The sequence below is a fragment of the Schistocerca gregaria genome, chromosome 3, assembly GCF_023897955.1.
Source record: "Schistocerca gregaria isolate iqSchGreg1 chromosome 3, iqSchGreg1.2, whole genome shotgun sequence".
In the NCBI taxonomy this organism is placed as follows: Eukaryota; Metazoa; Arthropoda; class Insecta; order Orthoptera; family Acrididae; genus Schistocerca; species Schistocerca gregaria.
In genome coordinates this window covers 204,877,484-204,890,784 of record NC_064922.1, presented here as the reverse complement: position 1 = coordinate 204,890,784, position 13,301 = coordinate 204,877,484, and the positions used below count along the sequence as shown (strand labels likewise).

The 13,301-nt window shown below is 38.4% G+C and overlaps 1 protein-coding gene across 5 annotated transcripts in view; it reads right to left on the bottom strand.

Moving 5' to 3' along the window:
- The window catches only part of LOC126354036 (RNA polymerase II-associated protein 3-like), a 105,445-nt gene that overhangs the window by 10,539 nt on the left and 81,605 nt on the right, over positions 1–13,301 (bottom strand). For all 5 annotated transcript variants that reach the window (XM_050003376.1, XM_050003375.1, XM_050003373.1 and 2 more), the window contains 2 exons: positions 11,794–11,958; positions 3,049–3,342 (listed from right to left, as the gene is read on the bottom strand). In XM_050003376.1, coding sequence (XP_049859333.1) covers positions 3,049–3,342; positions 11,794–11,958 — 459 coding nt within the window. The remainder of the gene's footprint in view (positions 1–3,048; positions 3,343–11,793; positions 11,959–13,301) is intronic.

Here is a 13,301-nt window from a genome sequence, read left to right as displayed (position 1 = left end):
TTGTTTCTCTTTTCGTCTTCTTATTTACTTGATAGTCCCCTTCTCCTGATTACTTTTTAAAATTAACTTCTCATGTTTCACTCCACATTCATCTTTTATTTTGATGCAGTTTCTTAGTTCAAATAGTACTGAGATTTCAGTTTACTCTCTTGCAATCTGATATTCTTCATACTTGGAAGGGGTGTTTTGCTATGTCACTTAACTACTCTCTCACTGTTCGAGTGACTGGTATGTTATCATAGAATGCATAATGATGACTGATGAACTTCAAGGAACTATATTTTATTACAATTTAATAATGCATTGGTTATCATCACACAGCAAATGTTTCTGTTTATCACTTCTTTCTGTTCAGTAGTCCCCTTCCTGTGGGCCACTAACCTTCATTATCTAATAAACAATCTGTTATGAATGCTCGATTTGATATTTCTAATTCAAATTTACTGGGGGCTGGAAACCATCTTTGAAAGGGAGCAAACAGAAGCACAGTGTGATTGCAATGTAGTAACATTTACACTTTAATCACTCAAAGTCCAAGTGTTTAAAAATATACAATGTCTACAGCACATCTTGTACTTACAATGTTGGGTTTGGGTTAACTGAAGCTTTTGATACCATTCTGGCACCTCTCAACCAACTTGTTACCCTTCAAGCTAACCTGGGTCTCAGGCTACTCTATAGATTAGTATGCAAAGGTACAGACCCTAAGATTCTTTTGTACAAGGTGTACAACTTTGCTTCCACCATTTGTCGATAGGTGGCGACGACGGTAAGTAGCAGTTGAAAGAAACTGATCGCAGACATCAGGCAGTTAGCTTGGACCTCGGTCAATATAGCCTCATTCAAACATTAGTCGATTTGTGTCTGCAAAAGTTGTTCTTGATTGAAAATGTCAGTTTACGAGCCTAATTCTTGTCATTTGTGGGAGGTGTTACTGTTTTGTTTCAATATGAAGAAAACAGGGGCTGAGTCTCATCGAATGCTCTCAAGTATGTATGGTAAGGCTACTATTAGTGAAAGAATGTGTCGTGAGTGGTTTCAACACTTCAAGAACGATGATTTTAACGTCGTAGACTGGCATAGTGGTGGAAGAGAGAGTGTTTTTGAAGATGCAGAATTGGAGACATTGCTGAGTGAAGACTGGCGTCAAACTGTAGAAGAATTCGCACAATTAGTGGGAATGAACTGAAACCAAGAGATGTTGGTGTGTGTGTGTGTGAACAGTTGCTACAGAGGCAAAAACGGAAGCGATTTCTACATCACATTGTGAGCGGGGATGAAAAATGGGTTCATTATGATAACCCTAAACGCAAAAAATCATAGGGATATCTCGTCCATTCTTCAATTTTGACGGCCAAACCGAATATTCACAGCTTCAAGATCATGCTTTGCATTTCATGGGATCAGCTCGATGTCGTGTATATGAAGTGTTAAAACCAATTAAACAATCACAGGTGCTCGTTATTGAACACAATTAATGCGTTTGAGCATAGCATTAAAAGACAATGGCCGCAATACAGTGAGAGGCACAATAAAGAGATTTTGCAGCACGACAACGACCCCATGTTGCAAAAAGAGGTAAAACTTACTTGGAAATGTTAAAATGGAAAGTCCTACCCCACCCGTCATATTCTCCAGACATTGCTCCCTCTGACTCTCACCTGTTTAGATCAATGGTGCATGGCCTGGCTGACCAACATTTCCGATCTCATGAAGAAGTCAAAAATCGGATCAATTCGTGGATCGCTTCAAAAGATGAACAGTTTTTTTGACGCAGGATTCATACACTGCCCGAAAGATGGGAGAAAGTAGTGGCCAATGATGGAAAATACTTTGAATGATACATGTGTAACCAATTTGTTTCATTAAAGCCTGATATGTTGGGGAAAAAAATGGCAGAAGCAAAGTTGTACACCCTGTATATAAAAGAAAAAAGTGAGTTGACACAATTTCACCACCAGATCCATGATACATTATTATTATTATTATTATTATTATTATTATTATTATTATTATTGATTCTGATAGAGAAAACTCCAAAATGCACAGTCTGAGTCACAGGGTGATGTGACAGATCCAATGGCAACTATGTGCTGAGTTCCACAACAGCTACAGGTTTCAGGTGTGAGTTATCAGATGAAGCCTCTGAATTAACAGTCTCAGAGAAAGCAATTGTGAGTGTCATGATGTAACAATAACTTTGATGGAAACTAATTTTCACTTAGTGTTCCCCTGTGAGACAATGTGCTGAGCAGAGTTATTTATGGAGTTCTCTGTGTAAATCAAATGGTTCAAATGGCTCTGAGCACTAAGGGACTTAACTTCTGAGGTCATCAGTCCCCTAGAACTTAGAGCTACTTAAACCTAACTAACCTAAGGACATAACACACATCCATGCCCGAGGCAGGATTTGAACCTGCGACTGTAGCAGTCTCGTGGTTCCAGACTGGAGTGCCTAGAACCGCATGGCCACCGCAGCCGGCTCTGTGTAAATCATCAAAAGTGATAACTAATTTAAGATGAAATGGAAATCTAATAACTGAGTGAGGTTTCAGAATGGAGACATCAAGTCAGTTCAGTCTGTAAATGTAGTCAAACATGAATAAAAAAGTAAACCTTTGTACTGTGGGCCGTAACAATTAGGTCTCCATACAATCCAAAAAATAATACAAATAAAAAACAAACATCAGTGTCCTGTTCTCTTTCTGTTTGTACTTGTATCATCTCTACTTATTATCATCATTACTTCACAGGCAAAGCTGATGTCCAGTATTTATTGGTTCAACTGATTCCTGGGTACACAGAGTTACAGATATGAAAAAGAAAGAGAAAAAGAAGACCCATAATGCATACAACACCTAAAATTAAGTGAATTTGGTGTTTATCTTGTTCATAATCCTATCGCCAAAAATGATACTTCTTTGTATATAAATTTATTTTATCATTCCTACCATGTGTCCAAGTCAACTCCACTACAGTTTTCACTACAGATTAGAATCTTCAATTATATGCTGTCAAATACTATAAATCAGCCTCCATGAAACATACCTTCAAATAAAGAAATCTTTGTCCTGGCCTCCTTTTAACTGTATTCCAGGCACTTATGAACTGCACAGATGACGCTGGAACAGGAGGAAGCTGCATGTCAGCTCCTTCATTCAAATCGTCAGCTCTCTTTTGCGGATGCAGTTTCTCTTCTTGTATATTATCTTTGCCCTGGTTTTCAGTCTGAGGGATTGTATTCATGCAAGTATTGTCTTCACTAACAACCTGTGGTACCTTTTTATCTTCAATAAGACTACTAACAATTACTTCTTTTATTTCTATATGCTTAAGAGGTTTCTGAAAGAAAATCACATGCTTCAATAACACAGACATAAACAGTTGATCATGAAAAGCAATTATATTCCCTTTATAAATTCACTTGACATATATTCAGCCACAGAACTTATGATGTATAGCAATAACAATTACCCACTATACTGAAATAAATCACAAGCAATAAATTAGAGCACACAGGGAATATATATCCATCAGTTACAAATTTGTATTGTGGATTCGTATTACATTAAATACTTCTCTCTCTCTCTCTCTCTCTCTCTCTCTCTCTCTCTCCAATGTTTAAAGTTCTTGAGTAATGATCCCGTGTCATTCCTGCCTAATCTTATGATCTGCTGTTTTGGCTTCTTACAAAAAATGTGCCAGCTGTGTGACGGACTGAAACATTCAACCTCAAGAATGGCATAGTACCAATAACTGAAAACTTTTAATCTCTCTGCATCTGTTAAGAAAGGAGAGGGGATGGAATAATGTGTGGTACTGACAGGATGTTTTAAGATACTGAGAATCAGGAGAGGTGAGACAAGAGTAGAGAGAGAGAGAGAGAGAGAGAGAGAGAGAGAGAGAGAGAGAGAGAGAGAGAGAGAGAGAGAGAGAGAGAGGGGGGGGGGGGGGGGATTGGGGAGACCGGACAGGTGAGGAGCAGAGTGGAAAATGAATGGAAGAGAGAGAGAGCAAAGGCAAGGCAATGGAACGGGGGCAGCCAAGGAGATGGAACAGCTTAGACCTAGGTAAAGAGAATACAGGTCGGCATGAGTAGAAGTGCTAGCCACTTGTTCAGTTCCTAGAAGTTGATGCAGCTTTTCTAGACAGTCATGCTGTGGTGTACATCACATTCATAAATGGGGTGCTCAAGTTTATGACTGCTGTATCTACACAGGAAGCTGAAACAACTGCAGTGCATTTGGTAAAAAGGAATATGTATACCTGGCAATAGTGGAAACCAACTTCGTCCTATTACTAGGTACAGATAGGATCGATTTAAAGTAGTGTGTGCTGCTTCCAGACAGAAGCTTGCTGTAAACAGAATTATTGGTGATGAAAAGAAGAAAGCACTAACAGTACAGGCAGAAAATGTGACTCAACATGCAAGGCAAAATGTTAAAGGTGAGCTAGTCTGCGGTCCGCAAATTAGGGCAGATAGGATACTAAGCTGCGATGAGTGGAAATGAAGTATTCAACCCACAGGAAAACCAACCAAGTGTACACAGTATAAATGCCTTGATGATGTGGATAAATGTATTACTTGGCAGCAGTTTCAGTCATGTTATGAGCAATAATTAAATACTAACTTTGGTAGAACTTCATATCTTATGTTACACAGAACTGTACTTCAAACCCAGAATACATGCTCTGACATGGGCATCAAGTCAACAATGGGGATCACTGAACAGATTGAATGTTGATGAGGTTTAAAGTACCCAGTATCTTACCCTAAACCTATTAATTCTAGTGGGCTTTCATTCAAGGTACTGAGATCTACTTACAGTTTATTTTTAAGGACCCCCACTAATAACGTAATTCTCAGATCCAAAACTCTTGTGGATATACTTATCTTTTAGACATTTGTTACCAAGGACTGCAAGTCCATGGCTTCATATGATGGCTGAGGTGTTATTAACTTCATAAATAATGAACGACAACTTGAAATAAAGTTGGTTTATTATTGTACTGCACATAAACAATAATATTAAATTAATATATCGAAGCATCTTGGTGCCACAGTGATTCATTGTTGCCCCTTTACCCCAGACAAAAAGAACAAAATGTCCTCTTGGAAACACACAAATACATGTGGCTGTCCAGGCATCTGCTGAAATTTGTCGATATCTCTCCGCACTGTTCAAAGAGGCAGAGAACTCTATGTCTTTAAGACTATCACCACAACTGCCTAAGTGCCATGGCCCTCCTTCAGCACAGGTCACTTCATTTATTCTAGTGACTTGTTAAGTAATTCCCATAGTGTCAAACAATCCTTACATCAGAATTATGGTGTGTCTTATAAGTAAAATTAAATATCATATAAATTAAAGTTATGCTGATGACTAATTATAAATATAGTTCAGTGCATCAAATGACAGTGACAGTCCGTCACAAACCATCTTTATAATACACTGATTGTACCAGGTTGAAAGGGATTGGAAGGGCTAAAAACATATAAAACAAAAATCAATAAAAAAATACCAAAATAAAAACTGAACAAAAGGTATTGTGATGTAAATAAAACGATTCTGTTTGATCACACTATTTCAAAACTGAAATCATATTTTGCCTATGCAAATTACTGCAGAAGTTTTTGACGTATCTTTACTGATGTTTTTATTAATTAACGGTAACCAACACATTTCAATTTTGAAGTGTAACTAGTTGGCAGAGTGTGATACCGACCGTTGTTAGTTGAGCAGTGGCCAATATACCAAATAGTTTGGTCTTGTGACATCAGTTTTACATATCTTATGGAAAAGAATGACCATGAGAGCAGTTGTTTTTATTTTTTGTGACAATGATTTCATATCAGTTGGTCTGCCTCATGTATCATTATATCCAAATCGTTTATAAATGTTAATCTACATTCAGATCTGATGATGGCACATTTAGTGTGTTGAAACCAGTTATCCAGTAAACAGTATTTAAGTGATCTTGGCTTCTGAATTATTTCTACAACAGAGTGATCGCCCCAGTACACACTGTGTGTTCACCGCAGGACAGTGGTTTATATAGACAAAATGAGGGTTCATACATATAATTTTGTCAAAGTGATATCATCTTAAAGGTTTAACCAAACACAAGTGCTTGCCTACATTTATTGGTTATGTTCTGTAGGGTACTGCTGTACATAGTCCATTCACTGAGAGCTGGGAGGAAACAAACAGTTTCACGTGACTGACTACCATCCATACCAATGAAACAAGGGGTGTCAAAAATCCTTCATGCAGATTGTACAGTTGGCTTCTGGGCTGGTATCACAGCAAAGTGTGCGTTGCTCACGAGAAACCATTTATTGTTAACTATGGCTACAATGTAAAGAAAGAAAGCATACAAAACTGATAGATGGCACAGAAGATTCAAACACATGCAATTTTAATAAAATACCATTTACAATCATGCTAAAGAAACACTAACACTAATTTCATTCTGTTGAACTCTTGACTATTTTCATTGAGGTTTATAGAAACATACACCTATCTCCTCTATGAGCAGTCTAATTTCCACATTTGAGTTTCAACTTTTTTCCACCACATAGCGAACACATTTGTTCCACTCTTCTGCAGTCACTGTTCTTACTGCTTGTTCTGATAGTTCTTTAATTTCAGACATTTTGTATGTACTGATTTTTGCTGTAACATAGTCTTTGATTCTGGCTCAAACTAACCCGACAGCGTTTAATTCGCAGTGGTATGGAGAAATTCAAACAACAGTTTTTCCTGCATAAGAACAACAGCTGTGTTTTCTTGAAGGCAAGGAAGAATATCTTTCAATCACTTTTCAAAAGTATCAGCACACATATCATGATAATATCCCCTCTTTTTGGATTTGAAAATCCATAAACAGCCTTTGACAAAACCTGCTTTTCTCTCAACGTGTGTGATAATCAGCCATTTACCTTACCTTGGCGGTCCTTGTTTCCTGTTGATAATCGAGACAAACACTTATTTAGAAGATCTTATGGTGTTATCTACCCAGACATTACTTTGGGTATGTTCTGCATTCAACCACATCTTGTCCAAATTCTGAATGTGTCTTCATTCACCTCTCAATAATTTAATGGTTCATACATAACATTTCCTCCATAAAATGATGTCATCCCTCTCTATTAGCATGCTATTGCATCCATGCTGAACACACTAAAAATTCATTATTTCTCCAAAAATTTCACAGATCTGGATCTTCGTTCACAGCAGCAACCACTTTGTCTATGGTTTGCAATTAGTAACAGAAAAAGAAATCATGTACTTCCCTCCATATTGAATTTCTATCACAGTCGTCAATACTTTATGGAAGGTCCTTTCATGATTTTTCTTTCTTGCAACACTTCAAACAGTGTGTAGACTTGTACTCACTTATCACACGATACAGTGAAGAACAGCCTACACCTGTAGGTGCAGCTGCTTTCATAACATGTCACTGACTGCTCTGGACACAAAAAATCCATTTTATACACATTAAAAACCATGATTCTCTGCAGAACTTAATAATTTCTTCTTTGTTTGCTTCATGGGTGGAGTCAAAACTGATCTGTCAATCTAGCTTGCTGTATCCATGGAGGTTGACATTATGAGTTTATTCATATACAATACTAATGGGAGAAAAAAAAAATTAGCTATTGGGTGGGCACAGAAACAATGAATACTGAATGTGATCATTAACACTGATACTTACACTAATAATCAAAAAGTCTTTCAAATGTAATGAACTTTCCAATTAGATTTTCCGATCACAAACTAATGACCTATAATCGCAACAGACACTGCCACACTCAGTGCAAGTGCACCCTGTATTGTTTACCCCTTGATGGCAACACTGTGGTCATGTGCCTTTATGTGTTTACAGTCTGTGTCTCGTTTTGGTGAACAGAGTATAGATGTGAAGTGTGCAGCCACACTGCATCTGTAAGGCTACCAGAGTGTACACTGTTACATACTGCCTCCTCTCCCTGTTTTTCGATGTAAGGTTACACAATACTGCTGCCGTCCTGGTCAGATAACCAGTTTGCTGTGCCGGGTAATATACGACACACATGTACACACGTGCCCTATCTTTAATAGAATAGCAAATGTCAGTAATTGGAGTGCACTAAGATCTGATGAATGGATGTATAGAACAGATCTTGCATCTGTGGAAGATCTTTAAGGGGGCGGAATTGGTAGCATGGACAGCAATGGAGTGAACTGCAGTTTGTATAGATCAAATGGACAACAGAATAGTATTTTCAGGGAAAAGGGTAGGATGCTGGGTTCGACTTCCCGATCTCAGGACATAATCAAAGTCACAAATCTGGTCAGACCACTGAGATAAATGTGGTCTAGAGTTTATCACTTACCGTACGGTTGCCGTAATATTACGTCGTGGGCGGAAACGTAAAAAATGCGGCCGCCGTAATATTACGTCCCGCCGCAGTCCACATTGTTTTAGTATTTCAAACGCATTGTTAGTGCTCCCGCTACAACCTGTAGGTCCTGTAATGCTTTTAGTTCATCATATTAGCGCTAGATCGCAGCACCTAGTGAGGTAATGCGATATATCCATATATATTTCCGAACGAATTCACGTGTTTTTTTCACGCATATGTTACGTGCTCTGTGGTGTCCTTTCGTTTGTTTACCGTTGATTTTGGTGCTAGTATTTTGGTTTTAGCTTGTTTATCTTCTTTTTACTCACAATGGCGAGTGATGAGGATGCAAAACTTCGAAAAATGATTGAAGAAGTTCTTGCTGAACCTACTGATGATGATTTTTCGGATTTCGATAGTGACAGTGATTACGAAATGCCAGAAAATAACGATAGTCCAGGTAAGTCTAACATCTTACTAAATCGATGCAGAATGAGACAGTTCATGTTGCGATTTCTTCTGTTACGTTCCGTATTATTTCAGACACAGATTTGTCGTCAGATGAAGGTGAGCCACTGCCTGTGTTGCCCCCCACTCATCATCGAAAGAAGCCAAGATTGAGTGACATTTCACAGGATGACTGGACTATAGTGGATCAAACATTTTGTTATTTACAGGGTCTCATGGTGTGCTAAATAATGTAGGACTCAGTCAGTCTAGTGAATATTTAGATTTTTGTTCTCATTTTATAAATGACAGGGTTATTTCAATTATGAAGGAACAAACAAACCTATATGCTAGACAGAAGCTGGCCACACTGAGAGCACAAAACAAATTAGGGCCCAATTCTAGATTCAAGCAGTGGAGGACGCTAACAATTGCTGAAACAAAGACGTTTCTGGCTATTGTCCTCCACTCGTCAATCAGTGAGAGGCCAAGTATGGCCAGTCACTGGTGTAGTGATCCAGTGGTTAGCTGCAATTTTTGCCCCAATATTATGCCAAGGGACAGATTTCTGAATATTTTGTTTATGTTCCACATAAACGACAATTCAAAGCAAAAAAAGAAAGGTGAAGTAGACTTCATAAGGTCAGGCCTCTTCTGGATGATTTGGTAAGGAATTTCAAAAAAAGTTATCAGCCAGGTGAAGCGTTAACCATTGATGAAGGTATGTGTCCTTTCAGAGGGTGTGTAGGTTTCAAAGTTTATATGGCTAATAAGCCAAACAAATATGGCATGAAGCTATACATTCTTGCAGAATCCAAAACTGGGTACATATACAACTTTGAAGTTTACCACGGAAGAGACGATAAACTGGACAAAAGTGCTTCTGCAGTGGTAAAGCAATTGCTCAGCTCACTCCAAGGTAAGGGCCACACTGTATATGTTGACAGATTTTACACCAGTGTTCAGCTAGCCGAAGAACTGGCTAGAGCCAATACTGGTCTTGTAGGGACAGTAATACCAAACAGAAAAGGATTGCCCAAGGCTCTCAAAGAGGGTAAACTCAAAAAGGGTGAACAAATATTTCGCCGCAAGAACGAAGTGTTAGTATTGCGATGGAAAGACAAGAGGGATGTATGGATGATAAGTACCAGGCACACATCCTCAATGTTGCCTGTTGCTACAAGAGAAGGCAATGAGAAGTTGAAACCAGTGGCAGTGCTGGATTACAACAAACATAAAGCTGGTGTGGACCTTTTTGATCAGCATCTTTCATATGGAGCACTTGATCACAAAACAGTGAAGTGGTGGAGAAAGCTTCCCTTCCACTGTATAATTATGGCGGTCTCCAATGGTTGTATTTTGCACAATTGCATCCATGAGAAGAAACTGAGCACTCCTAAGTGTATACAGGAGGTCTGCACTGCGTTAGTGTTACAGAGAGGAGAGAGAATTGAGGATTCTCATGGATCTGCAACGATTGCTTGATTGTCGCAGAAACATTTTCCGAACCGTGTGGAAATGGCAGAAGGGAAAAAGAAAGCACAAAGACGTTGTGTAGTGTGTAGTGCAAAACAAAAGAACATTACTGGGAAAGCTGGGAGGAAAGATACGTCTTATGAGTAAAGTGAGTGTAACGTAGGTTTGTGTGTCACCCCGTGCTTCAAGCTTTATCTCACTGTGGTTCACTATGCAAAATAACTTATGTGTATGTAGCTATGCTTTATGTGAAAATGGTATAACAAATGTCTTTTCAGTGTCAAATGATCACTTTCCAAAATTTATTTCTTCTTTAAATTGAATAAAGTAGTAAAAATAAATTTTTGATAAAAACTTATTTTCGCAAAATCGAGGAGAAATCTGCATCACTTCTTGGAAACAGTATATGCCCCATACACATGACTGTTAACCCATGTAAAGTTGAAACCTTAAAGTTTTAAACCATACCTGTAGCTTTTATGTATCTCTAACTAAACGTCCTTTACAGCTACTTAAAGTCTGTTGAAAATAGAAAAAAATCAGCCAGCACACAGGGAGTGGCATGCAGTTAAGGGCTTAGCATGGTAAGTGTTATAGGTGTGTGATGATGGACAATATGGGGATTACTAGGCAGAAGCTGAGTCTCAGTGGTAATGGGTTTATTGCTGTCTCAGTGTGAAACAGTGCAAGAAATTAGCTTTGGTTTAACTGGGCAGGATAGTGTCTATCTATTAGGACCTTGACAAGGTTTTCAGCATAGATATCTAACTCGCACTTCCCAATGCAGATGTGGCACCTGTATGTGCCAAAGCTATAAGACGAAATCTGTTGATGTCGAACAGGTGGAAAATGTCCAAATGGAGGTACTGTTAGTGGTGAATGACAAACACAAGCAGAGGCCCAAGTGTCATGACTTGTGGGCTCAGCTGCTGACAGCAATTGAGCTAGAAAGGCAGCCATGTGTCAGTCTTGTTTAGTACACCATCAGTCTTGTTTAGTACACCATCAGTCTTGTTTAGTACACCACGTGAGTTATTGCAGATTACACCTAGATGCTATTTGAATACAAACTTTCGGTCGTAGTCTGGCTGCACTGCTTGCACAATGTGGTCTTGCAGATATTCATGTATTCTTTTAGCCCTGAAGGAGGAAATGTTTATGTGCCTATCAATGACTCAGTGCCCCAACTATATGGTTGAGTTGATACATTTACTCCTTTCATTATTTATATACTATCAAGGACCTTCCATTAGCATGATGCTGAAGTCTGAGGTTATTAACTTATGATTTCTAGGGTAGCTTTAACTCAAACTGATCCTGTGAAGGAGCTAATGTTCCTTTACCAGCAAATGGTATGAAGGCACTCTACTTCTATCTCTATGTCAATTTTTAATTCAGAAAGTTGTACTATGAAATACCTATTACGGACATTTCTAAGAACCTCCTTTTCTTTTTTGATACAAACAAAAGCAAAAACCTACCTTTGAACGAAGATGAGGTGGCTTGAACACTGGAAGAACAACATTCTGACTTTCGAAGTGCTGCCCATGGAGATTTTTACTCTCATTCTCATCAGTACCACTGAATGAATCAACAGTAGTGTTACTGTTTTTCTCATGAAGGACCTTTTCTTCATTTTCCATTTTCTACAAATGTTGAATACATCAATAAATAAAACAGAAAATGATATATTCCATGTAAGATCAATTTCCTTTCACATGTAGAATGTGTCAACACACACACACACACACACACACACACACACACACACACACACACACACACACACACACTGACAAATGGCTCTGAGCACTATGAGACTTAACTTCTGAGGTCATCATTCCCCACACACAGTGAGAACAAAAGCATATTGGATCATCATAATCTGTTCTCAATTTTGGGTATGTCTCACCAACACTGACCGACTGGTGGTGTTGTGTCAAGAATTTTTATTAGATAATGCATTCTTGGAGTATACTTTGAAAGTACTTACAGTATTTACTCAAATCTAAGCCGCCCTTTTTTCTGATTTTTGTAATCCAAAAAACAGCCTGCAACTTCGAGTGCAAAGCAAGCAAAAGTTCTGAAAAATGTTAGTAGGTGCCGTCAACAACTACCTTCTGCCATTGAATATATGTAGTGCTGCACAGGCATGCTTTGCAGGCCAAAGATAAATACTGGTGCCAAAACCTCTGCATCGTAAAAAAAGAGAGTTAGAAGACGAGCTTTTTTTCTCCGCCCCGAGTTTCGACCACTGCATTTTCATACATTATCCAACTAAGTAAACAGAAATTTCGTATTGTTCATCTTCGAATGTAACAGCCTTTCAAATATTTGTAGCAACAAAAATAAATTTATTTACACAAAAATACAGACAATGCACAAGGCTTTAGAATTTTAACACAAGTTGATACACTGGGGCTCATTATGAATTCACGTAGCGGCACCTACTGCTTTGTGGAATTTTGTTAAGAGCTTGTTGGTGTTAGTGAATCATAATGAAGTGTGCTTTCATTACAATGCCAAATTCAAGAGGGGAGTTATTTCTTTTGTGGAACAAAGTTATAATCGTGCTATAGGTCTGTGATACGGGATTGATGAGAGCAATGTCAGGTGATGGCGCCTGCAGTGGGACAAATTATTTGAATGTTCAAGAAGCAGGATAGCATTCAGTGGGCCGAAGTAATATCATGCACAAGAAGTGATTTTAAATGAATTTGTTAAGGAACAGCATCAGAAATCCCTGCCTGCGAACACTGAAATTTTAAAAATTAAGCCCCATGAAATTGCTAGAGAACAAAAAATCGAAAAGTTTAAGGTTAGTCACAGCTGGATTTATCTGTTTATGAACCGCTGGGGTTTTTCACTTTGGAGGCAAACTTCAGTTGCACAGAAGCTGCCAAAAAATTATGAAGATAAACTTGTGGAATTTCAGCGATTCATAACTAGGCGGTGCACAGAAAAGTAATACCTTCTTGGTCAGATAGGA